Source organism: Festucalex cinctus, chromosome 6, assembly GCF_051991245.1.
Source record: "Festucalex cinctus isolate MCC-2025b chromosome 6, RoL_Fcin_1.0, whole genome shotgun sequence".
Classification (NCBI taxonomy): Eukaryota; Metazoa; Chordata; class Actinopteri; order Syngnathiformes; family Syngnathidae; genus Festucalex; species Festucalex cinctus.
Genome location: NC_135416.1, coordinates 14,386,046 through 14,413,304, shown reverse-complemented (window position 1 = coordinate 14,413,304; position 27,259 = coordinate 14,386,046). Strand labels below are relative to the sequence as shown.

General features: G+C 40.0%; 1 protein-coding gene across 5 annotated transcripts in view; it reads left to right on the top strand.

Moving 5' to 3' along the window:
* LOC144020104 (nucleosome-remodeling factor subunit BPTF-like) overlaps positions 1 to 26,599 on the top strand; it is a 39,544-nt gene extending 12,945 nt beyond the window's left edge. Inside the window, exons 12-36 of one of the 5 annotated variants that reach the window (XM_077523198.1) lie at positions 1,458 to 1,587; positions 1,958 to 2,093; positions 3,158 to 3,460; positions 3,594 to 5,493; positions 6,663 to 6,787; positions 7,109 to 7,261; positions 7,376 to 7,526; positions 7,645 to 7,684; positions 7,919 to 8,144; positions 8,479 to 8,616; positions 10,623 to 10,750; positions 10,979 to 11,075; positions 11,189 to 11,358; positions 11,757 to 11,979; positions 12,047 to 12,321; positions 12,530 to 12,643; positions 13,582 to 13,743; positions 14,150 to 14,232; positions 15,957 to 16,182; positions 16,280 to 16,617; positions 17,418 to 17,591; positions 17,720 to 17,912; positions 19,329 to 19,413; positions 21,456 to 21,642; positions 23,719 to 26,599. In XM_077523198.1, the coding sequence (XP_077379324.1) occupies positions 1,458 to 1,587; positions 1,958 to 2,093; positions 3,158 to 3,460; positions 3,594 to 5,493; positions 6,663 to 6,787; positions 7,109 to 7,261; positions 7,376 to 7,526; positions 7,645 to 7,684; positions 7,919 to 8,144; positions 8,479 to 8,616; positions 10,623 to 10,750; positions 10,979 to 11,075; positions 11,189 to 11,358; positions 11,757 to 11,979; positions 12,047 to 12,321; positions 12,530 to 12,643; positions 13,582 to 13,743; positions 14,150 to 14,232; positions 15,957 to 16,182; positions 16,280 to 16,617; positions 17,418 to 17,591; positions 17,720 to 17,912; positions 19,329 to 19,413; positions 21,456 to 21,642; positions 23,719 to 23,755 (5,794 nt within the window). In that variant the 3' untranslated portion in view covers positions 23,756 to 26,599. Of the gene's footprint in view, positions 1 to 1,457; positions 1,588 to 1,957; positions 2,094 to 3,157; positions 3,461 to 3,593; positions 5,494 to 6,662; positions 6,788 to 7,108; positions 7,262 to 7,375; positions 7,527 to 7,644; positions 7,685 to 7,918; positions 8,145 to 8,478; positions 8,617 to 10,622; positions 10,751 to 10,978; positions 11,076 to 11,188; positions 11,359 to 11,756; positions 11,980 to 12,046; positions 12,328 to 12,529; positions 12,644 to 13,581; positions 13,744 to 14,149; positions 14,233 to 15,956; positions 16,183 to 16,279; positions 16,618 to 17,417; positions 17,592 to 17,719; positions 17,913 to 19,328; positions 19,414 to 21,455; positions 21,643 to 23,042; positions 23,689 to 23,718 lie in introns of those variants that run through there. The other 4 variants (XM_077523199.1, XM_077523197.1, XM_077523195.1 and 1 more) reach the window with 4 other exon arrangements.
* The last annotated feature ends 660 nt before the right edge of the window (positions 26,600 to 27,259 follow it).

The window sequence follows — 27,259 nt, the reverse complement described above, 5'->3', positions numbered from 1 at the left end:
GCGGGCAGTGGCGATCCTGACCAGATCAAATCAAAAGTCCCACCCTAGCCACAAGGAATAATATTTAGACTGCAGGTCCACTACTAGTACCACCTACTTATGGCTCTCAATGACCACTGCTTCAGCACAGCAACCCTTTTAAAGAAGCCAACATTTCAGAGTTGGAACTTCTTTCCTGAAAATGAGTCTGAGCAATCCCACATCAAACACAGATACTGACAGATATACCTTAATTACTGAGAGGCATTTTTCATATTTTGCCCATTGCTCTTTTTTTTTTTTTAAATAATGCTGTTTGTTATACAGCACTAAAAAAAAAAAAGTCCTATTTTTGTCAAATAGTTGCCTGTCATCCATTTAAGACTTTCCCATCAGAAAAAAAATAACGGTTTATACTATAGAAACAATTTTGTTAAGTAAACACCTTTTTAGTGGCTATCATTACATTGTTGACGTGTCTCAATAAATCGTCTGAAGGTTTCCATTAGGGATGGGAAAGTACCGATACCAGGTATCAGTATTGGGCTGATACCTGGCCTTATTTCAACGTATCGGTACTCGTGACGGAAGTCAACACTGGTATCAGTCTTGTAGCTGTTTAATCAGGAACTGGAATTTAGAAGAATAGAGGCTGGATTAGAAAAAAAAGAAAAGAAAATGGATTAATCAAATCTATTTTCCTTTTCATAGCCCAACATCTAGTCATGAAACCATAAATTAATCCTTTTAGTATCTATGACTTTTCCCCTTAAATTCATGTGAGAATAGAATTTCACTTAAAGTGCAAATTTAAAATGTAAAATTTACAATTATTAGATAAAATTAAAAATATATATATATATCATCATAATACAAATATCCATCCATCCATCCATCCATTTTCTTGACCGCTTATTCCTCACAAGGGTCGCGGGGGCTGCTGGCGCCTATCTCAGCTGGCTCTGGGCAGTAGGCGGGGGACACCCTGGACTTGTTGCCAACCAATCGCAGGGCACATAGAGACGTACAACCATCCACACTCACACGCACACCTAGGGACAATTCGGAGCGCCCAATTAACCTGCCATGCATGTCTTTGGAATGTGGGAGGAGACCGGAGTACCCGGAGAAGACCCACGCGGGCACGGGGAGAACATGCAAACTCCACCCAGGAAGGTCCGAGCCTGGACTCGAACCGGAGACCTCAGAACTGGGAAGCGGACGTGCTAACCACTCGACTACCGTGCCACCATAATACAAATATATGTATATAATATAATTTTGTACTGAGTGAAATCCTTAACTGAATGAAAAATAAATCAGTGAAACGAATCGATCTGAATCTATACCCAACACTAATTTTAGGATATCTATTTGTTTTTTTTGTTTTTTATAATAATTATCTGTCATTGCCCAACCACCCTTTTTATTTATTTATTTATTTTATTATTATTTTTTTATTTTTTTTTATTTTTTAGGTTAAACCGCATGACTTCGATGGAGCGTGAGGAGAAAGAGAAAGTAAAGAAAAGGGAGAGGAAGTTAGAGGAAGAGGAGACAATGCAACAGGCCACTTGGGTCAAATACACATTTCCAATTAAACATCAGGTAGGTCACTTTTACATGAACCTTAATGGATTTTGTATAATTTATAATTAAGGTCATATTTTGTGTTATGTCTGCTGGACTTGACTCCATGCTCAGTATAATGACTTTTGTTGAACTGAAAGCTCTTATAAATGGTGGTGTATGTACATTCTTGTGGTCTATGTGACCATCACTGATAGTTGAGCTCTAATAGGAGTCGACGAGTCGTGCCATCAGCAGTTGGTGGTCAGCAAACAAACAAACATCCTTCTTCCCGCTCTCCCACTGCCTTTGTACATTCATTCCACATAGTTCTTTCTGTCTCCCAAATAACCTCACTGTCGACAGTTTGTGCTCCTCCTCACTCTTCCTCTTTCTGTCATCCTTGAAGGTATGGAAACAGAAAGGCGAGGAGTATCGTGTTACTGGCTATGGCGGATGGAGTTGGATAAGTAAAACCTATGTCAAGAGGTTTCTCCCAAGACTTCCTGGCAACACTAATGCCAACTACCGCAAAGAACTTGAAGGTCAGAAAAAACAATGATTCACGAGTTGGGGCGGATGTTCAATTATTTTACCTTGGTTTTAGGACTGAGGATTGTTTGGCTTTGTAATCTTACATGTATCATCCATTTTCCACTGCACAGTACCTTCTCAGCTTTACTCACTATTTTGTCCTTTTCCACTGGCAAAAGTAGGTAGTGTGAGGCGGAGGTAATATTTTTACTTGGGCAGATTCATCTCGCTGTAACACTGTAACATTTGCAAACAAGCCAGAAATGAGAAAGACATGCATGCAAATATTAGCTAAAGGTCTTTCCTACATCAAGACGTTTTGATTATTATTTCATGTTTTTGTATAGTTAGTTGTTTTGATTATAATGCTTTTTTTTTTTTTTTTTTTCCGGCAGTATTAAATGCTATATGTTATATCAAAATATACTGCAATACCATATTTGGGCTAAAAAGCAACAATGTGTTGCTTTAATGGTATTTATTTCTGAATTTTGGAATGGCCTGGTTGGGCCAGTATGTGTAAGGTCCAGGGCCTTCGGGCCGCCATTATCGACCCTGCTCTTTCTGTGCATGTCTGGACGCTGAAGTATGATACTCCACAATCTCTGCTTTGCTGCAGTATCATTATACGGTAATGTACAGCCACAGGCTGAGAAGTACATTCACCTTTGTTGATGTTTGTTAGTATGTCTCGTTCCAAATGCCTTTGTGTTTGTAATTTTCCACTGTTTTATTTCTACTAGAAAACCCAAAGGTGAGTAAAGCTGGTGCTGTGCAGTGGGAAAGTGCCGTTAGATACATCAAAGGGGCCTGCTAAATATTACAACTCATTGAACCTAACCAAATTCAGTGCTAGTAAAACCAACTTAGTTAACTGCTTGAAAATGTCAACTCAAGTTAGGGGCTGATTGTGCCAGTACTTTTTTTTGTTTTAATTTATGTCATTGCTTTATGAATATATGTTTACATTCCTTATTAAAATGTGGGGTGCAGTAATTGGTTGACAAGTTTTATTTTTGTTTTGAATGTACTTCAATGTATGTTGTTTGTTTGTTTTTTTTCTCCTATAACAAAGATGCCAAACTTGGCCTAAAGTGTACCCTTCTGGACTTGAGTCGACGACCCAGTGTCCACACATGTGAAGCTCAGGGAGTCTCTTGCATGAGCAGCGATACAACAGATAAGGAATCATCTCCACCCTCTAAACCTGCCCAAGACAATCAGGTGCTAGAAAAAGTTTTGGAGTCTCATGAAAACATTGAGGAGGGAAAAAAAGAATCATGCTCTGAACTGGAAACATCTGAAGAACTGCCTGTTGACAACTCACAAACCAAGATGGAGTTGGATTCCACTAAATTAAAATCAGATGATGAGCAAAGTAGGAAAATATTTTTTTTTTTACATCTATTGTCAATTACAAAACTGTTTTGACTTCAATGTCTTTGCTTTTTTCACTATGACAGAAAGTGTAGGACCAATAGACGATTGTTTGTACCTTCTTTTTTCTCCAGAGTCCAGTATTAAGGATGAGTCTGTGAAGGAGGAGCTTACAGATGACTCCCTTCGTCCTTTTAACTACGACGTTGTGGACGTCAGTAAGGGCTTCCTCACCCGCATTGCTTATAAGAAGAAAGTCAAGTCCTCCAAACTTGACAGCCTGCTGGAGCGGCGAGTGAAGCAGCACGCGATTGAAGAGAAGACGAAGCAACACGAGTCTGCATCCAAACCTAAGATCACGCCATCTCTTTCACCCCCCTCCTCAAGACCACCACCACCACTGGGCACACCCGTACGACCACGGTCACCGCTTAAGCCCCAGACTCTGGCTCAGACACAGCTAAAAAAGGAGCGACAATCTTGCACAGTTCGAACTTCTGGGTCTACAGATGTTGGAGGAGTTCAAGGTGACAGTCAGGATGTAGTCTCGAAAACTACAGAAGACATAGATGCTCGCCTTTCTTCTGTTTCTAACTCAACACCCAAAGACAGTTGCAGTTCAGATGGAGAAAGAGACTCGTCTTCACCACAAAACCAAACCATCACATTGTCCCAGGAATTAAAGGTTGATTCCATAGAAAGGACTATGGGGCCAAAAGATTGCCCTTCAGAGCAACAAATAGACAATGCTTGTTTAGACACTCGCAATGATGGATTTAGCAAAAATATAGGATCTGAGGTACCTAACGTGGAATTGGTTAGAAAGACAGGCTCAGTAAGGACGATTACAAAAGCTGTTGAGCCAATAAATAGTGTGAATACGTCTCTTCCAAATCCATCACAGCAAAGTCCAGAGACATTTTTTAGCTCAGTGGAGTTAGGCACTGAGACAAACGGCATGCGACATGACGAAAACCAGGAAAATATGAAAGATGCCGAAGGCTCCAGTTCTCCTGTTTCAGTTTCTCCTCTTCCTCATATAAATGGTAAAAATGGTTTAGGTGGTGATGTCAGCTTGAGTAACTGTGTGGTAAGTTCAAATAATGGTGTGCTGCCTAACGAAACTAAGGTGAACAGCATTGGTCAAGTCGAAAATGAAGGTATTTCACAGAAGATAAGCACACAACAAAAGCCTTTGGTAAATGGAGATTTGGCGCTGATGAACAAAAGTATGCATGATGTAGAAAAGGAGCCATCCCCTGTAGAATCATTTGAGAGCAACATGATGACATTGGCTCAGGATTACGAACCTCCTGTGAAAATATCAAAGTTGGAAAACAACATTGGTCCATTGGAAGTTCACACTTCGAACTCTCGGCAGCACAACAGCTTATTAGGCATTAAATGCAACCCTGTCGTCAAGATCATCAGAATGGCACCCTCGCCTATACCTTCAACAGAAGAGTCCAGTTTAAGTGATGAGTTTGCAGAGAACTGTGAGCGAGAGACGATACCGTTGAAGACGCTCTTCACCTCCACAAGCACCACTACTCATGCTGGAGAATCTGCAACACCAATTGTGAGAACAGAAAGCGCAGTGTCCGCCCTCAGTACCATGACCAAAACAACCGTGACCAAAATCTCTTCCTCTAGTCCGTCAGAAGACAGCCAGAGTGATGTAATGGCACAACAAAAGGAGACAACCATGTCATCCTCTATAAGTAAATCAGCAACTCATACTAAGGGTACAGCTTCTGTAGACAGATTCTATGACGACTCAACTCGGGGCCGAGTACGCCTCCGCAAATTTTCCCGCACGAAGAAGGTGCGATCAGACACGGCGCTTCCTTCTTATCGCAAGTTTCTCACCAAGAGCAACCGCAAGAGCATTTTTGTGTTACCGCACGACGGCTTGAAGGTGCTGGCAAGGCGGGGAGGATTCCGGGAGGTGGCCGTCTATAACTATAACGCCAAGCCAGCCCAGGATATTTGGCCGTATCCTTCCCCCAGGCCCACATTTGGCATCACCTGGAGGTAAGTAAGGTCTCGCTCTCAATTTTGACCCACAGTGGAACTTGTCATTTTACTCTTTGACAGAACAGAAAATACATTGTCACAATTCTATTAGCAGAAAAAAAAAGTGTATTTTGGCTGTAAAAATGGTCCCACTTAATCCCAAAAAGTCAAAGCGTTCCCTAATACATTTTTTAAAGCATTGCATAGTTCATTCTTAGTACAATTTTTAAAGCATTGCATATTTTATTCATTTTTACATTTCCCACAAGTTCCAACAAATTGTCTTTTCAGTCCCTTGATCAAAGAGTGTTTTATTTTTGTCAAAGTGAAGGAGAGTACCAATACTTTAGTTTTGTTAAAAAAAACAAAAAAACAAATCAAGGCTCGGATCACTGTTAACTTTATATCACAATTGTCCTGTCAATCCCCATCATTTTAAAAAGTCTGACCTGGCGATCCCGTTTTTTTTTGTTTTTTTTTCTCAGATCCCAATTTTTTTCATAACAAGCACATTTTTATTGTTTTGTTTTGTTTTTTGTTTTGTGGGTGTTTTGTGGGTGTTTTGTTGTATCTTTGACTCTACTCATCTTGTCTGCTGGCACCTATTTGACTCCTGAAACTTTAATATTTGCTTGCTAAGCTTACAGATGGGCAAGGAAATATGCACACCATGATTTTAGAAAATGATTGAGTGATGACGACTGTTTAAATAGTACCAAATGGGTTAGTTTTAAAATTTAAGATGTGTGTGTTCCAGTTGTCAGCAGGCTTTGTGGTCTTCGATATCCGTTTCCCACGAACTAAACAAGCTTGTTAAATTAATTTGATGTAAAAAGTGGGCATTAGTTGTACCATTTACAAAATGGAAATAGTTGGACAAAAAAACATGACCCAAACATCATCATGCTTTTACGCTGCCTCCTTCAATTCCACAATTGGGCTGTTGTCTGCATTCTGAAACGGAATGAGTCACTGGCAGTCTTGCTGTCATGCCACACTAATGAAATAGCTGAGACCAGACAGTCAATCGCAAATACACCACACAGCCGCCTCAGCTTACCAATAGTTTTGCTCACTTTTTACTAGCAAGCACAATTGTATTTACACTAACATTCTTGCTGTATAATTGGAGAGTGATTGTAACTAAAGTGCAATAATTGATCTAATACTTAACTTTATGTGTGCAGGTATCGCTTGCAAACAGTGAACACTTTGGCTGGTGTGAGTCTGATGCTCCGACTGCTCTGGGCCTGTTTGAGATGGGACGACATGGCCGTGAAGCCATCCGCGGTTGTCGGTACTACACGAACAGGTAGAGCAATCCCCACCCGAAATAACCAATTAGGTTTCTTTCCGGGAGTGCTCAGATGTTAAGTGATGTTTTTTATGAATTTATTATACTGTATGACATTTTGAGATGTTCACCTAGATTTTTACCTTTGCCAGAATCCCAGAAATAAGGTTTGTTTGCGTGTATGCTGATACTTTTGAGATGTCTTTCGTTCCTACGTTGAGACAAAAGAAACACATAATGAAATGCAAACAACCATTTCCTGTGGCTGACACAGGTGTTATGTTGGAGAACATTTCCTCCATTTTTCGGGCTCTCCTCCTCATCGTCATACCAACCCAGCCCTATCCCCACTCATTACCACAGAGACGTCAGACACAGAAATCACCACCACGGAGATCATCAAACGGCGTGACGTGGGACCCTATGGCATACGGTCCGAGTACTGCATCCGTAAAATTATCTGCCCCCTGGGAACTCCTGAGACCCCTAAAGGTAAATACTGGATGCTCTTTTATTCCAGGCAATCTTTATTGACTAGTTTTAGAGAGTATAAAAAGCCATGATTTTTTTATATAATTAATCAGCAGTTAAAACCCACCATTACAGAAACGCACACCCCACAGAGGAAAGGACTGCGCTCCAGTGCCTTGCGTCCCAAGAAACCTGAACCTCCCAAGCAGACGGGCCCCGTGGTGATCGAGACTTGGGTTGCAGAGGAGGAGCTAGATCTCTGGGAGATCAGAGCGTTCTCGGAGCGGTCAGAATAATATGCGTATTTCGTTGTGTCACTGGTGTAATAAATGCGGTTAAATTCTCACGACTCATTAGAAAATCACAAGAGGCCTTTGAAAATATTGATTGTTTCTTTTACTTAGGGTTGAGAAAGAGAAAGCTCAGGCAGCTGAACAAGCCAAGGTGAGCGGGATTATATTATTGTTATTGTATTAGCAGTCCCAGGAGATTGATTAGATTGATTCAGTTACTTGAGCTGACATTATAGGAGTGTATTTGTATTTTTTCCCTTACAAGATTATAATCAATTTCTTTCTTTCATATTTATTTTTATTGGTTTGAAGATTAAAATCAATTTTATCCAGCTAATTACCATGTTGTTGTCTTCTGGCCATATATACATTTTTATGTTTTCAGAAACGTCAGGAGCAGAAACCAAGCTCGGTTACAGTCACTCCAACAGGAACACCCGCAACACCCGCCGTGACCCCTAAGGTCATGGTGGCTTCACTGTCAGGCCAGGGAACTCCCAGCGCCAAGGTGGTACTGTCCTCAAAGATGGGCACGCCTGTCAAATATCAGCAGACCAAGAACTTCCAGCAGTCGTTTGCCACGTGGATCAAGCAGAGTCAAAACTCACCTGGTACTCCATTGAAACGTTTGCATTTAGCAAAAAGTGACAGAAAGGTTTGCGTGTTAGAAAAAGAGAAAAACATATTATAAATCTGTACTTAAAGTCCAGTTTATTCAGATTATGGATGGGGGGCATCTAAATGCATGTACATTTAAAATTACTTATTAGCAAGAATGCTTTCTGAATAATATTTTCAGTGCTTTACTTCGTCATTGTCTTGGATGTAAATAATGTGGCTATTGTACTTTAAACTTTTTACAAGTCATGTCATGTTACTATTGGGGTTATGCATGTAGTCATTACAATGTGATGTTTGCTGATTTGTATGTGTCTGCTTCCACAGAGACCACGGTGACCACGACTGGTGGGCACACATTTCAAATTACAGGAACCACGGTGGGTGGGAAGGTAGTGACCACCAAGCTGCCTCTTCCAGCCAACAGCAAGCTCATCACAGTCAACATGGCAACTTCACAAGGAGGTACACCAGCTTTTATTACCTCACACCTAAAAAGGCAGACAAAGAGGTGAAAAGTTGTTTTTGATGTGGTGTAGGTTGTGCAAAATTGAACATTTTCCAATGTAGGTATTCATACACTTGTGTTGTGCACACCAACGCCACCGTGGTGTTCCCTTAGTGTCCGCCCGCCCATTGAGTCACCAGCTTACTTTGGCATGGGCCATCCTGTCTGGTTGGAGCCTGGCAGCACAGTAATATCGTGGAAGTTAGTTATTTTGGTTAGATTATTTAAGACTTACACACTTATTTAGTCTGGGTCTTTTAATCTTCGTAAGATTTTATTTTGGCAACTTTTGGACATGTCAGGCTGTTGTATTGTGGTATGGTCTTTAATGGTTGGTAGATGTTTCCACATAAAAAAAGAGCAACTAATTGGGTTCTAAGTTCAACGATGGAAAAGCTGTAGAGGTTCAAAGGGGGATGCATTTTCACGACCATATTAGAAACCTGTGTAGATAAAACATTACACTCTTCGTACATGAAAGTGAAAGTGATTTTTCTTACCTTTTTGAAGTAACCCCAAAGGAGAAACTCAATTTCAGGTGGCGTGTGACCATTTAATGGGCATGTCTGTTTACCCAGCATGAGTTACGGGGCACAATGTTTGTTTTGGAATGGCTGAAGGAAGTTAGGCAGGAAAACAAGTTTACTTACCCCTGAGGGCTACTTCCCAGACAGGTAACTCTCTATTGCGGGATTTCAGTTTTCTTTTTTTCCCCCCCTTCATCTTTTAGAATAAAAGCCTACCTCTCCAACTTCTCGGAGTCCCGACTCATCAAGCTCCTTCAACAGCCATTTCATAGAAATTTGGTGTTTGATGTGACCAGAGGAGAGACTCCTCATGCATGTCTTACAACCAGGTTTAAGGTACCTGTTTGAAGAGTGAAATCTTGATGTAAAGGTTTACCTCCCTGGTTGTGGTTGAAAAAAATAACCCAGCAGGATCTGAGGGGAAAAGAGTGTTACTCGTATGATTTCTGTTTGAACCATCAACTTCACGTGCTCGCACGGCAAATATGAAACGCTCCCTTTGTCGGACGAAGGTTTAAAAAGTTGTGAATAATTTATGAGGGGGGCTCAGATATGTTGGGGGAAACCCAAGTAAGCTTTCAGCAAGTCTTTGAAGATTTTGTTTACCTACTCCACTAATATTTACCATTGCTGTGATCAAAAGTTGGCCATCTTGCAAAGAGAGAAGCCCACAAATAATGTATTGAGCCATGTCAATGCACAACTTCTCACTTGTAAGATGCAGCCGCTGCTTCACAGTATTGTATTGTATTGGGATTATTTACACTGTGAACATTTCCTTACTCATCGGAAATGTGCTGAGTAGCAGAAAATGGGGGGCAGCCTTTCCCCAAGTGGTACAGCGGTGGGCTGAAGGTTTCCTGGTTTGATTCCCTTAGAAGGGCGTGTGGTGAATAAGACCGTTATGTGCTGCAGCCAAACAAGATTTATCTTTAATGACTTTTCAGCTTTACTATAGCTTTTTGAAGGAATTTGGACATCGTGTTTTCTCATTGGAAAATAATCGTACTTGTCTATGGTTGCGCTCGCTAGTAAACACTATTGAAAATTAATACCTAAAGTTCTTCCTACCTGTACTGTAATCGGCCGCTATATGGGACATAGGAAGCTGAGCCACAAGGGTTGAATCAAGGCAACAAGACTCTTGGTTGAAGACATTTCGGTTTTAATCTAAAGAGTTTCTTCAATTTCGGATTACTTTGACCTGGATGAATGAGAATCTACACAAATACAACAGATGTTACAATTAATTGTTAAAGATAAATGCCACTGTGTCACAAAATTCTTGCTTCCACTTCATCATTATTCATCATGATTATTATTTAGGTCTTTACATATAAAAAAAACTTGTGGGATTTATGCATTTGGTATAATTTTGGAGCATTCCTGTACTTTTCTGCTCTTTTGATTTCCACACTCTCTGACCCCCAAATCAGGTGCTGTGCAGCAGAAAGTGTTGGGTATCATCCCTTCCGGTACAACAGGCAGTGCTCAGACCTTTATCAAATTTCCTCGCACTACCCCTGTGAACATCAGGCCCAATATCCCAGGAACCCCACAGCCGGTACACCACGCTTTACTTTCAGAATTAATATTTAACATAAGATTGTTGCCATTAACAGTAATATTTATAGGGTTGTTAATTTAATAGCTTGTGATAATAGACTTAATTTTGTTTTTGTGTAATGTGTATTACAAGGTGCAACAACAGTGTATGCTCTTGGCATTAGTATTTTATTGTTGATTAACCCCCAAGTTCTGACTTTTTTTTTTTTTTTTTCCCCCTGGTTAGCAGATCCGGCCTGGAATGACAACAATTCGAACACCACTCCAGCAGGGTGGACCTATGGGGAAAACAATACTCAGAACCCCACTTGTGGTTCAGCAAGGTAATTTGCTGTGTGGAGCTCGTCTTGGTGTTAAAATATTTCCCATATACTGTGTCTTAACATTATTTTACCTACAATGCAGAAATTACATGTGGCACCCGTTTCATTTTTAGGTCAGGCTGGCCAACAAGTGGTAAGTCAAATCTTACAAGGCCAGACAGTGTCCACCTCAGTTTCTGGAGCCAGCCCTGTTGCCACGGTTACTGGCCAGAGCCCAACCACCCCTGCTACAGCTGGAACGACATCTGGCCAGGTCAAACTCACCATTGCACAGATTGCTCAGGTAACACAGCTTAGTGAGCATTGCTCATGACACGTTACGAAAATAAGTCAGTCAGTCATTGACCTGAATACTAGATTGCCGGTACTCAATGTTCCCATTTGCCGAAGAGTTTTTATTGGTGCTTGAATAATAAATATTTTTTTTCCAATAATAGGGCATGATTATGTAACTAGCAAGGTTTATATTTTGTACCATAAAATGTACAGTATGTCTGTCAAGTGGCACAGTGGACAACTTGTTAGCACGTCTGCCTTGCAGTTCAGAGGTCATGGGTTCAAAATCAGGCTCCGGTCTTCCTTGTGTGGAGTTTGTATGTTCTCTGCGTAGGTGTATGTTCATACACAGTTCAAATGTGATTTAATCATTACGCATTGTGCCTCTGCTGTGCCGCACTACAGAAGCAGCAGGCTGGCTCAGGTGTTGGTGGCTCCCCCCAAGCTCTGACAGTGATGATTCAAGGGCAAGGTCAGACCACCGGCCAGCTTCAGGTCATACCTCATGGAGTCACGGTCATTCCAGGTCCCGGTCAGCAGCTCATGCAGGCGACGCTGCCCAATGGCCAGACGCAACGCTTCTTATTCACGCCCCCATCTGCAGTGGCTACACCTGCGCCAAGCACAGGTATGACTGGAAATGCGTTTGGGTGGTCATTTTGGTTTCTCACACTCTGTGATCAAAATCTCTACAGGCACCACACCCTCTAGCCAGCCCAATTCTGACTCCACGAAAACGCCGGCCCAGCCTGCTCAACAGGCAGCTGCTCCAGTGCAGCCAGGGGCAGCGACTATGGCCACCACCAGCACCTTGTCGGCATCCACCCCACAAGGCCAGTTACCCCCACAGACGCATGCCCACATGCCCATTCAATCTCCCACCTCGCTGCAGGTGACAACACAGGGAGGAACTGCACAGCTGCAATTGCAGCAAAACCCCCAAATTATCATGTCTGGACTGCAGCAGCAGGTACAGGTAGGATTACAAACAGATTTTTGATTGTTATTGCAAAGTCCCTCCATTCTCATTCAATAACTTCAAGATTTTCACAGTATGTGTATGTTCAACATCAATCGATCGACAGTGACATACTGTAGCTATACATCATTAATCCCAATGCCTTCTGCCATCAATTTCTCATGCTATTTGCTTCACTATTTCTCTGTGGATGCTTTAGGTGTTGGCCCAGCTGCAGGCTCAGCAGAGTGGCACATCTTTAACACAGCACTTCAAACTGCAGCTTCCTGTACAGATACAGCAGGCCGGCCTCAGCTCAGCTCAGGGAGGACAGGTAGTGCAATCAACCTGCCAAATTAAACATTTTTGTGTGTAAACGATGAGGCAAATAAGTCAAGAAACTACAGCAGTTCTTCAAGTAGTGGCCATCACACTAATACAGTGTTTCCCAAACTTAAATGAGCCAAGGCACACACCATGCGTATCTCACGAGAAACATGTTGTAGCACCTCATCTCAATTTGTGAAATAGATAAGAATAAAAATACATCTAAATATAAATATATCTGTTTTTAGGTGAGCAATATATATAGTAAACAGTTAATGATGCGTAAAATTGATTAATTTATCTCTGGTGTCTCATATGATGTAAACTGTAAATAATATTTAAATGGAGTTACTGTTCAACCATTAAAAAATAAAAAATCTAAATTTGTGTAGCAAACGTCATTTTCAGTTCTGCTCCGGTTGATCTGAGTGGTGGGAATTTGCCCCATCCAATGTGGTCACCACAAAGGCACAAGGCTTAGCTAGTCAGCTTCCGAAAAACAGAATATTGCCAATATTTGGATTTTGAAAAGGAAAACCCTTATTGATTGCAATTAAACCTAGTCAATGCTACTAATGTACCACGGAACAGTAATTTGGAATCACTACTTTGTTTCAATTAGACAACAAATTTATTGAAATTTTTTGCAAAAGGTTGAAGCGTTGATGAAACTGTAATTTACAACATTTCCCACAGCAACTACGCTCTAAGCATTCTTCCACCCACTTGGGTATTGTATTGCATAAGAAAATCCAAATAGACGTGTGATGTGTAGTATTAGTCAACAACTGTGTAGTTCATTAAATTTTTAATGTTGTGGTGATAATTAAAACTGTATTGAATTGAGCCTGCCCATATTTATCGACCTTTATGCCATTGGTTGATTGGTTGCTGACTGATTTAGCTTGCAGTGGAGTTTCATATCTGACAATGTTGCCGCCACAGATTGGAAACGTTGTGACCATCCAGGCTGCTTCAGTACAGGAGCAGCTGCAGAGGATCCAGCAGCTCCGAGAGCAGCAACAGCAGAAGAAGAAACAAGCTGCAGAAGCCAAAAAAGAGCAAGCGCTCAACTCTGTCAGCCAGAAGGACAAAATTCAGAAACAGGTGTGGGCTCAGGAAGGCATCTCATTTGTAAAAATGTGTACAAGACTGTCATATCCAGACTGGTGTTTTTCCACACACGACACAAGATTTTTATTTGGAATACTTTATAGTTTTAAATTAAAATTTAAGTTACAACCAATTTATTTATTTACAGGGTCTTTTATTATGTTTTCATACAATACAGTCATATTCTTCTTTCTTAAAAGCATGTAAAAAAAAAAAAAAAAAAGTTTTGGGGCACTGCAACAAATTAATGGCATTTGATTTTATATAAAAGCGTGAAATTAATTAGATATTCCACTAAATTGAGTACAAGATGGGTCATGGAGCAAATTTACTTCATATGACAAGATGCTACTAGTTATCCATGTCCTCCCACATTGATTCAATAGATTGTCTTTCTTAGGTTGTGATGAAGCAAAACGCTTTGATCGAATATCTGAAGCAGAAGAAGACTCTGACACCTGAGGAGAGAGAAGAGAATCAGAGGTTAGCTGTGTGTGTATGAATGTGCGTCTGTGTGTCCCTTCCTCTCTTGATCAGATCAACTGTGTTGAGAGGTGCTGCACAGCATGGCAATTTTTGGGTGTGGAACCACGAACAGCTGCATGGCCTCCATCGAACCCAACAAGTGACGCAACGGCTAATCAGTTCATTAATGAGTTTCAATAGGTTACCTCCCATGGCCTCAGCAGCCCTTTTGAATATTTCATGTGGATGATATCACTATGTATTCCCTCTTAAGTGTCTGAAGACCCAGAGTGTGGTTTTATTCTGTTAGCATGTAAGACTTTTACATAGGAGAGAGAATGTTAAGTTACTCACTTCACCTTCCTGTCATCTATGTTAACATTGTAGCTAAATGATACCCTGACCGTTTGCTGACTCTGACACATACGTGTTTGTGTCAACACTGTGCCCATTCACACACACCCGAAACACCAAAGCCAGACTAGCGTGACTTCGACCCGGCAGCTCCTTTGGCAGTCCGTCTGCTTATTTTCCATCCGTTTTCCATGTTGTCGCTCCACCTTCTTGTGCTTTTCCTGCAAAACATTTTTAATCACTTTGTCACTGACAGTCACATGTACATTGTGTTTCTAAATCGTCAGTAGCCTATATATTCCAGTAAATAAGATGTTTTGATCAACAATTATATTAGCTTCTATAATAATAGGAGGATTTTATTGGGAGGGGGGAAACAAATTTCAAAAGGTTTTTCCCCCTCCTAAATACAGTGTTCTAAATTATTATGTACCACAGTAGTAGTGTAGTGACGACCACCCTCAAATTTTTAAGGATGCGCCACACAGCGTGCACATCGGCTGCAATTCCTGGCCTGTGTTTGACCCCGTCAGATACGAGTGTGTTTGTGTGGCGTTCACACAAACGCTCAGCCAGCAAGGTGCTGAGTTGCTCACTTGAGCAGACAATTTTCTCCCCTAGCTGCGAATGTTGGCAGACACAAGTGAACATACAAATGACGCGGTCAAAGATTATCCACACTTACTGTAATATACAATCAATTTTTAACCTGATCATTTCAGAGCTTGTCTTTTATTGTTCATAATAGGAAGGCAATGCACAACAAATAAACCCATTTTGGACCTTGAAACTTTGAATTATCCTTGTGCAGGACCCATCCTTCCGTTCCCATTTCCCGTGTTTGCATATGCAGTGAGGCTCTATTTCTCAACTCCCAGCATGTTCCTCAACTCCACTCCCATACAAGTCAAGAACAAATAAACACAGACAGCTAAAAACTGACTTGACATCTGCACATCCAATATCTCAGATGATGATTGGTGCAGTTTTCAGGCTTTTTTGTTTAGTTATATAATTTCTGTTTTCTGTATCTCCCCTCTCTCTCTCTCTCTCTCTCCCCCTGTTGTATGTGCATATTTTAATATCAGCTATTTATAGTGATGAGCGTAATAACTGATTAATTGTTGATAATCTTTTGGTTGATTTGATCACATGTTGAAGAAATTAATAAAAAATGATAGCACTTCCTGGTTTCAACCAGCAGAGGTGCTGTTGATATAGTCTCACATTATTTCTGGTCTAAAGAAGAATGACTTGACACCAGATATTAGATGAGCTACATCCACGTTAGTCTACGCTATATCCTTTCCTGCCGACTGTTGTCTACTTATAACCAATCACAACATTTTATAACCTTCCTTTTTATCCTGTTGTTTATTTTTGTACAGAATGATCGTATGCAATCAGGTCATGAAGTTCCTCTTGGACCGCATAGACAGAGATGAGAGGCAGGAGGCCAAGAGGAAGAAGAAGGAGGAGATGGTGGAGTCCAAGAAGAGGTTGGCAAACGCCAACAAGCTCGCATCGCTTCTTTACCGCCACAAAGAGCTCCTGAAGAATGATATCTTGAAGAAGCGAGTGCTCCTTGATCAGGAGCTCCATCTAGAGGCGCAGGTACACAACTTGGAAAATTAGAACATATGGGAGAATATCTGTTTGATGCAACACTTCCTGCTTAATGATTATCTGTTGTAATCTGTTTGCGCTTCAGGAGGAACTCAAGAAGGACCTGTGGAGGATGCGGAAAGAGAAGGAGAAAGCAGCAGCACAGAAAGCTGCACAGGCTGCTGCCGCCGCCGCCGCTGCTGCCACCGCCGCCTCTCACAGCCAGCAACAACATGCTCAAGCGCGTGTACACAACATTACTGCACAGCAGCACCACGCCACCACTGTCACCCCCTCACACAAACGGAAACGAGACGAGGAGAGAGAGATTGTGACGTCAGCCAAGTCCAAGAAGAAGAAGATGATCTCCACCACCAGCACCAAGGATACCAAGAAGGACACGAAACTCTACTGTATCTGCAAGACGCCCTATGATGAGACCAAGTATGAAAGTCACACTTTTCGCTGCATTATTCATCCATGCAGAAATCACATTCAGTGTTCGTTTTATGATACCCAGGAAGAGGACTTCAAGGCTGCTCCCAAGTATGTGGCAGTCCTCAAAAGCATAGGAATGACATTGGAACAATTTGATTGGTCACTTTGTAGGTTTTTGAAAATGCCATGTGATGTTTGGACCATAATGTATCAATATGCCCCGTTTATGGCACTGAAAGGGATACTTGACTCATTCAGCCTTTTCCAGCAATGAAAAGTTAACATTTTGCACTCTGGAATTAATTTGATAATTTGTTTATTTTTCATGTAAAATTAATACCTTTAGAAACACACTTTGCCACTTGCTGAAAATGAAATCACAGTTGCACAGAGCTCAGGTGACAACCAATCACCGGTTTTCTGGGTTTGTTCATACGTTTGCAAACTGAGCCATGATTGTTTTCAGTCGACAGCATGTAGCAAAATATGTTTTTAAAGGTATTAATTGTACATGAAAAAGTTGTAAAATTAATTATAGACAAAATGTTAACTTTTTACTGCTGAAAATGGCTAAATGAGTCAAGTATCCCTTTAAACAATTAAGGTCTTTGAACGTACCTCTAAAACAGTACAAACGCATATGGCACTGAGAGAAATACTATAACACACAAAAAAAAAAAATCTGCTATAGTGAAAACTAAACTATTTAAAAAAAAAAAAAAAAAGTAAAACGAGTTAAAAAAAAAATGTAACCTTAGTATCTGAGCTTTCATACAGTGATCATTAACTTCATTCTGGTTCTGAAGGTTCTACATTGGCTGCGACTTGTGCACCAACTGGTATCATGGCGAATGTGTGGGAATCACAGAGAAAGCCGCCAAGGATATGGACGACTACATATGTTTGGAGTGCAAACAGGGTCGGAGTACCACCAAAGAGGAGCTCTACTGCATCTGTCAGACACCGTACGATGAATCCCAGTAAGTAGTTATCACAGCTTGTTTTAATCCTGTCATGTCTCGAGGAGTGTGCTGCTCCAGGACAAATCGTGTCCCTTGTGTTGATCAAAGTACATCAGGGTCACCTTGTGTTTCTTTTCCCTTCTCAGGTTCTACATTGGATGTGACCGGTGTCAGAACTGGTACCACGGTCGCTGTGTAGGCATCCTGCAGAGCGAAGCCAACCACATAGACGAATATGTGTGCCCGCAGTGCCAGTCGACGGAGGACGCCATGACGGTCCTCACGCCGCTCACTGAAAAAGACTATGAGGGCCTACGGAGAATCTTGCGCTCATTAACGGTGAGTTGGACACAAGCAGTTCTTATGGTGATGGGTTTACAGGGAGGTTATTGTTTGTATTGCCTGGAATGTGGGTCTCTTCGATTACAAGCTAAATGCAGTGGTGTACATTGTTTTTCTTATATTAATGACCTCACATGTTGTTCCTAACTTCCTTTTGCTTTTGAGCTGCCAAGACAAAATACCCCAGTTGTTCGATTTCCTACTTTTTGGTCATAACGCCTTTCCTTTTTGCCATCAATGGGTACCATTCATTGGTGGCACCACAATAAAACAAGCCAAGCGTTAATCCTATCATTTCCAATAAGCTGAAATCTCATAAGATACTCATATGTTCTAATGTTTTGACTTTGGCTTGACTTTTTGTGGGTATTTTTCTATAAAATACTGGTTAAACCGAAAATACTCAAAGAGCCACTGAGACTCATCCCACAGAAAAGAAAACACTGGGAGCCACAAACCCCATTTGCATGAACAAAAATGAAGATAACATGGACTATATCTTTATTTCTTTTCAGAACAAAAACATGTTGAATTCAGAAAAAAAAGATACTAATATTAATTCTCAATGTTCACATCATATTTATGAATAGACTTCAATTATCCATCTGCAGCAAACCAAAAATGTAATCAGCATGTTCAGGAACATGCAATCAGCTGTTAACCATATTTATTTATTATTTATTTGTTTATTTATTTAATCTTAAAGGGCAATTTCACTGAACAATTTGAAGTGAAATCTATATTTGCAAAATAATAGTCAGTTAAAGTATTTATTTTTTATCAAGTTAATTTGGAACCTCAACGTACAGTGTCTGCACGTGACGACTGTAAGACTTGTGGGTTCGGCAGTATCACATTTTTTATTTTTTTTTATATTGTCTACAAGTAAATTTGATTTGATCAACCTAATTTTCAAATGTAGAATCACCATAATTTTCAAATGTAGAGTTGTAGAATATGAAAAAAAAAAAAATCCCAATTCCTTATTTCCAAACCTTCATTTAGCCACAGCAGAGGGATGAAAGAGCCACATGAGTTGCGAGGTGGCACTAAAATCAAACGAGCGTCGCAAAGTAAATAATATACTGATATAGTTTATTCTCCAAGTAGCATAACTCTCGTAGAAGTTGCGTTGTTATTAATAGCCCACTCAATGTCCCTCCTAAGTGGAACATCAACCAAACAAAAAAGCCTTCTGTGTTTGCTTATCTTGTGGCTTGCTTGCCACGAGTTGGATGACTGCCTACTCTCAGACATTTTTTTCCCCCTAGTGTCTTCTCTCGTCTTCTCCCATTTCCCCAACACCCCTCCCCACATCAATGTTTACCGATATGTTCACGATGTCACATTCAGACAGATTTTAGGTTTCTCAAATGTCTTTCTCCTTACCTCTGGGCCGTCCCTCCTCTGCAGGCACACAAAATGGCATGGCCATTCCTAGAGCCAGTAGACACAAATGACGCCCCTGACTACTATAAAGTTATCAAGGAACCAATGGGTGAGTGCATGTCTTCTGCAAAAGTTGCTCCTGATCTTCTTTTACATACGAAAATATTCATCAGTTTTTGTTCATCAGCTAGCTTTCAATTTCACTCCACACAGTAGAATGCATATCAGTTACGACCATCTCTACATGTGCACAAGTATCATCCGTCAATGTTCCAAGTTTCAGCTCATTTAGCGGAAATTGCTACGTTTGTTTACTTTTTCATAGCATTCCAGCCATTGGCATTAAGAGTAAGCCTGTGTCTTCGAGTTGTGGTAATCGCCTGAAAAACAATTAGTGAATGTTGTGAAACTAAATAACAGCCCTAAACCCACAGGTTAGAGACAGTCACTAAGATGTAGCAATCTGTTAGGCCATAACAGAATGTCAAGTATCATTCAACAAAGAACCACTCACTTGTCGGCTCAGCTCATTTACAAATTATGATTTGTTAGGCTACATCTACTAGGCATGTGCTGTTCCATCATTGTTCTGCTATTTTTTAGAACAGACCTGTGGGCTTATAATGTTATCCTTGGGGCTAACTAGTATCCTCTGGCACTTGGAAACAATCAACTTCAGAGAGGTGGCTTGTTTACTCAACTCTGCAAGCAGCCAATCATCATGCCTTGCTTAGATGCCCTCCCAAAAGAGCTCATTACCAGAGATTGCCAATATTAGCAGTTATATTGAAAAACCAGTAAACAGTCTAACCGGTAATCGGCCCATGCTTACATCTACCTTGGCCAAGTTCAAGGCATTTTAGATATTGCTAACTCTTGAATTAATTATCAAGTACCTCATTGATCATGCTAACCTTACCTGAATTTTCACCATATCACCTTATTCTAATGAATTTACCTTTTAAAATGTAAATTACGACCACCATTATAACTCTCTTGCAAGCAGTTTACCTCATGTAGCTTCTTCTTTTTGACTGACACTTCACACAATCGAACAACGGCAAGAATAACCATTAAATTAAGCCATTTGCCTGTTTTCTCAATTAATCTGCCTTGGTCAAATGACATGTAAGGATTTGTTTACTAATGATGCCAATGGAATGCTTCACTTTTTCTTTTGCCACCCAGAAGAAAGTGTGACATCATGGAGAATTGTCCTGTATTTATGGTCTCTTAACAATTTTTCATCCAAATATTTACTATAATTATGACTTTTACTGTGTTAGTGGTTACGTTAATGATGTTCCAACTTGCATATAAATTTGGATTACGTTGTCGCCTTAAGGACAGGAGGACTATCATAAAACAGAGTACCCCTTGTTGTAATCTTCTTTAGTAACCTTTGTGAGGTTGCATCTACTTTTGAAATAACGTACTGCTCGAAGTCTTACAAAAACGAGAGCGCAATTGAAGGGGTCTCTACTCGAGGTCGAATTCATCCACCTGATACGGCCTCTTCACTTGTTTTCATTCACCTAGCTACTTTATAGCATTTTGGAAATGACACACAGTCTGACCAGCTCAAACATTAAAACCTCTCGCTGCCCGGAGGCCTGCGGAGAGGAAGCCCTCCATCTCAGATCAAACCAACCATGTAAATGTACACTTGCGTCAACGGGCTCTTTTTCAACGTTTACACAAACAAACCGTTAATGAGCTGGCTTGGTTCTGCCAGACTCCCGGTGGAAAAGTGACCAGCCTCCCACACAGACTTCGCTCCTGTAAGTCCAGCCACCGCAAGAAAAAGACCCTGTTGGATTTTTATTTTATTTTTTTTAAAGTTGGCTGGTGAGGCTGAAGTTTAGGAGCTTTCTCCGTAAAATCTGATGATGAAGAAAAAGGAGGTCCTTTGATATTTTCTGTAAGTCGCACGCCCTTGCATTCCTGGATGGGTGGGTTGGGGTTGTGGAGGTTACCATGTCTGATTTGCGTCAAACACAGCCCCACAGCTGTTTCATCCTTTGACATGATGTTATATATGAATCCAATTAGCACTTTTTAAAAACTATCCCCATCAATTACTCTTTTCCACATCCAAAAATCACATTGCAAATACCCTGAGTTTGTGTCTGTTCAATGCTCTTTTCTCAGATCTTTCCACCATGGAGGAGAGGTTACAAAAGCGCAAATACGTCAGGCTAACAGAGTTTGTGGCGGACATGACCAAAATCTTCGACAACTGCCGCTACTACAACCCCAGCGACTCGCCCTTCTACCAGTGTGCCGAGGTTCTGGAAAGCTTCTTTGTCCAGAAGCTCAAAGGCTTCAAAGCCAGCAGGTAAGAAGGCGAGATAAAATGGCACATGTAGACATCCTCTGTCCCATGATGCCCACTGACATTTAGAAGTACAAGGTGTCCTTAAAGTGGAAGTCAACCTTAAACATTTCTTGATAATATGTTATATGTGATCTCACTGGTCTAAACATGACATTCTGATTAATATTACGTTTGTGGAATTAGAGTTATGAAGCAAAATCTAGCCGACTGAAGATGACATCAATGTTGCTCAGGCAACGACCAATCAGTTTCAGAAAATAGGTGAGCTGTGATTGGTAGTTGCCTGAGCAACATTGATGTCATCTTTAGTCGACGGCAAGTGGCAAAATGGCCGCCCCCTGAGATGGATAAAAATGGCTGGATTTTGCTGCTTAACACAATATTAACCAGAATGCCATATTTAGACCAGTGGGGCTGCATAGAAAATATTATTGTCAAAAAAATGTTGGGATTGACTTCACCTTAAAAAATTAAAAAAATAACTCATTTGACTTATAAATACTTACTGTGCTCTCAGAAATCATCAGTTGTGTCCAAAAACTCTTATTTAAAAACTTTACTTATTGTACGTTATTGTAATGCGCTCACATGTAGCAAAGGGGAATCACAGTTGCCAGTGCACTTGAAAGCTGTTTCAATTTATTGAACACCAAGAACATTAAAATATATTAACACAAGAGCTGCTGTTGGCCACAGATCACACCCGTTCACTCACACACAGACCCGCCCATGTCACATGCCACCACACTAGGCCACGCCTTTTAAAGGCACATGCATGTCTCAAACACAGACCTTACAATGCATACAGTATGCTCTATACATTTTTTACTTGTGTTTGTTTGTGTTTCAAATTCATTGCATTCATAATATGTTTAAAGTGTTTTCACGCATTTAAATATGTTTTAAAAAATGTAGTGGGCTACATTAGGACCAAATATAGGGTTTCCATGTATCGCTGATTTTTACCTATAGCAGGTCTGGAACAATCAAACAGGTGTTGGCTGTATTTATTTACTACAAATCATGTGTCTTTGTAAAAGGGGCAGGCTGGCCATCGGGAATTTCGGGAGTTTCCTGAATGGCTAATCCATTTTTCGGGGGAAAATTCAGCCACATTTGTCCCCCTTTTTTGGGGGGGTGGGGGGTGAATGTCATTAATTTTATCTACATTAAAAAAATTGGCAAAAATCAGCAAAAAAACAAAATCTCCCATTTTTTGTTGATTTTAAAAGCCAATTAATCCGTTGAGCCATACTTTATCCATTTTGTTCTACTTTTCTCATGTAAAATAGGTGTCGTGTCTGAGTAAAGGTTGGGAAACACTGCTTTTAAACAGCAATGTTCTTCAGCCGCATGTATTTACTCCCAACGTTCTCTCTGTCTTTCTGTCTCTCTTGCAGATTGTGATGTCAAACTCCTGGGTGCCAGGGTCACTCAAAAAAAAAAAGAAAAAAAAAAAAACAGACTAACAAAATTTACGCTTGCTGTTTTTTTTTACTGGTGTAAAACAGCAACAAAAAGGAAAAACCTTCACATAACTCGATCCCACATTTGAGGAATGGCAGCCATGTTGGTAACACAAAGCAATTATTGTGTATTTAATATACATTGACAAAGCAAATGACGTAAGTTGAATATGACACTAAATACATGCTTAAATAGTCTCTTGGATTTGAAAGTTAATTTATATTATGAGTTTGTTCAGGCTATTCAGACACACTGCCACAAGACATTTTACCTCATTTTTTTAGCCAGCAAAGCATTTGATTGGTTCTGTTATTATGTGCAGTAATATAAGGCCATGTAAAGATAATGGTTAAAAAAAAAAAAAAAAAAAGTATCTAGTTGTGTCTTTCCAAAGGCGATTGTAGTGGCAATCATGCAACATTGGGCCCCACGTCCAAACTGTTTCACCAACATGGCTGCTCGGTCTGCATCAAAATGTCTGACCCACTGGCATCCAATACATGTTTTTGTATTTTCCCTAGTAAATATTTTTGTCATATTGTAAAGCTTTTAATAAATAAAAAAAAAGGAAACAACCAACTATTTTTCCTCTCTTTGCCGTCTCTGTAGGTCTCATAACAACAAACTACAATCAGCAGCTTCTTAGCACTCTCTTAAAAAAAACAAAAAACAAAACATTAAAGTAGGATACGGATGACCGTTTGATTGATTAAATCTTCCACGCTCCCAAGTTGTGCTGCATCTCATGAGCCAAGGTCACTTCCAGATGAAAATGGGCCTCTCAATTGGACAAATGCGACACCACTGCAAAGGGAAGGGAAGCGGATCGTTGAGCCATCCCGGGTGCCGACTGGACTTGGGGACGGAGTTCCACCTTCACGACCATTTGGGTTGCATCTGCTTGCAGAAATGGTAATTCTATCAATTATTGTGTTCTGGTGAGAATTTAGAAGGGAATAGTACAAAATGTGCAGCACTGTTCATTATTCTGCACGATTCACCAACATTTGTTATCGTTGCCCTATGGATGAAAAATGGATGAGCATTATCATCCAGAGTAATATCTCTCCTTAAAAGATGATGGATATGCTGTGCTGAATATATTGTGTTTTTAAGCAAAAAAAAAAAAAAAAGGCTACAGTCTGCCATTTGAATGAAGTTAGGGTTCATAAAAGTGATTGTAGATGGTCGCTGTCCAATGGAAAACATGTACAGGCACTTCTGGATCGTTTAGAATATTGTTGGAACTTCTTTTTTTTTTAGTAGTTTGTTTCAAAATGTGAAACACACACAGACATTCACTATGTTTCATAATTCTGATGATTATTAATCATCTTACAATTAACCTAATATTGACCATTTTAAGAAATTTGAATATTACATTATGCCACTGAATCAATATCTCTGGGTCCAAAAATATATTATTATTATTATTAATAATAATAATAATAATAATGATAATGATAATGATACTTTACTTATTTAGCCATTTTTGGCAGTCAAAAATTGCCCATAATAAATTTGATATTTTCATTGTTTTTCATGTACAATCAGTACCTTTAAAAAAACATTTTGCAACTTGCTGTCGACTGAAAATGACATCACAAGGGCTCAGGTAACCAATCATAGCTCAGCTTGTGAGTGTCACATGACCAAACCTACAAAACAGATTGGTTACCTGGTTGGTTACCTGAGCCCTTGTGATGTAATTTTCAGTCGACAGCAATTTGTAAAATGTGTTTTTAAAGGTAATAATTGTACGTGAAAAACAATGAAAGTATCAAATTAATTATAAACTAAATATTAACTTTTTATTGCTATTATGGGCTAAATAAGTGAAGTATCCCTTTACATCTAAATCAAATACTGTGCATGTCAATGAAAATGACTTAATAAGTTAGGTTGGAACTTTCAGGTATTTTCCCAACTGTTAGATAAATCTGTATTGGAGTTTACTTTTTGCATTGGAAGAATTAAGTACCAGTAAATGAACTATAATTCCCTTTTATTTTCCAAATTGTGCTTTTTGTTTTTCTGAGAACCCCTGGCCCAAATGAGAGCAAGTTGAAGAGGAATAGGGTAGATGCATAGATTTATCGAGGAGAAATGAAAGCTAAATCCTTCTAAATTCTCATGAAAGAAGGCTCAACTTGTAGCATTTCACGAAAGTAGCATCTTTTGAAGCAGAATTTCAACCATTTTGACTGTCCTGGTGCATAGGCCGCCCAACAAAATCCATCCGTGCAGGCTTCATATCCACGTGGCTCAGAGACCATTGTTTAGTTTTCTAATTTTGGAATGCCTCCGAGCAGCATCTTAATGGGGGTGTGGGAGTTAATAGTTAACATTTTTTGTCTCCCGGTGTCCACGTCCATCAGATAATCCCACCCGTGAATGTAATTCCCCGGAGTCGTCTTCCTGACTCGAGGCCTCGAGCAGCCCAATTGGTGCCACATGCTCCGACATTCCCGTCAATATTTTCTCTGCAGGATTAGCATCATTGCACTTAACTGTCTTAGGAAAACAAACTTCCTCACTTGAGTAATTTGGGCGGGCTCCTTTTCTCCCAAGTCAATTTGTTGTGGCCAACCCACAGGTCATGCCCCTTCACTTCCCAAAAACTTAACAGGAAGTTAAGGAAACGAGTGAGGGAAAGGAAACTATTCAGGCCTTGGGAGATGGTTTAATTAACCCGCATGTACTGTAAATGCATCCAAAGAAAGTCGCGTCCATTCTTTCTATCAGCCGCTTCCTGCTGCATACTTCCCTGAGGTCAGCTCGCATGTGTCTCTCAACTCTCGCTCAAAGCCCTCCAATAATTGGATGGTTGACATTTCCTCTCATCAGCTCAATTACGCTGCGGTCTGTGGCTGCATGTGAGGGAGGGAAACAACGAGCGGGGACTCGATAGTCTTTCTATCATGGGGTTTGTACACAAAATAATCGAGCTGCATTTCTAAGGTATTTGAAGCTTGTGATTGTCTTATTTGAACTGGGAGAGCAGTCATATGACAGAGTTGAACTTGCACTCTTTCACTGCAAAGTAAGCGACTGCTGTCCATATCTGTTGACTTTTAGACTTGTACAAACTTTTAATTTTTCACACGTTGAACCAGCAACTAAGCCCACTTGTATATTTGAAATATATTTCCTCTTTAATTGAAGTGAACTCTACTGTTTATTTGTGAAGTTGCCCTTCATATTGAAAGTGGTAGAATGAAATTGGTAATTCTTGTGAAGAATTATTTTTTTGTAAGAAAGCAACCGGTCCAGCATATTAGTGATCTTATATTGACATTGCATTTCTTGTATTATTTATTCATAGCGACAAATGGTTCTTAAGATATTTTTTTTCCAAATAATGTTTAAAGAACAGTAACTGCCGAGAAAAAAAATGCATATGTTTTTAACAGATTGTGGCTACTTTAAAGGTTTTTTTTTTTACACTTGATGGGACATTACATTGTAGATAATAAAGAACTGTTTTTGACATCTGCTTTCTATGATGTTTCATTGAATCACTTATGCAACATGAGTTTAAAGTGCCTTGACTTAAGACATGCATATAATGTATTTGTTCATTGACACTTTCTGCATTCCGATAAAAAGCTAAAACATTTCCCTATAATTGGCAAAGAATGACATACACTGATTTTTATTTTTTATTTTGCTTGTCTTGCTAAAATATCCTTTTTATGTTGCATTATTAAATATAAACTGCCTAAATAAATGCCCACATAAGGCAAACCAAGTAGGGCTTGGGACTGAACCTTGGGGTACACCACAATACATGAAATAGCTACAGTGGAACCTTGATTCATGATGTTTGCCATTTTAAAACTGCTAGCAAGGTTTGAATGTAGCATTAGCTGTGGATGCTACGTTGTTAGCATGACTTATCCGTAATGGAGTTTTACTACAAACTAGCCAAAAAACACTGGCTTCCTATGCTTCTTTCAAATAATGCACCACTTCTATTTGTAACATTACAAATTCTTCTGATTTCATATTTGTTTGCACTGGAACAAAATCTGATCATTCCACACAGAATCCAAATACTGGTTGGAACAAAATTATTGGTAGCCTCAAGTTCGTATTTGGTAGCACACCTTTTGAAGAAAATAACTGAAATCAAATCACTTACTATAAC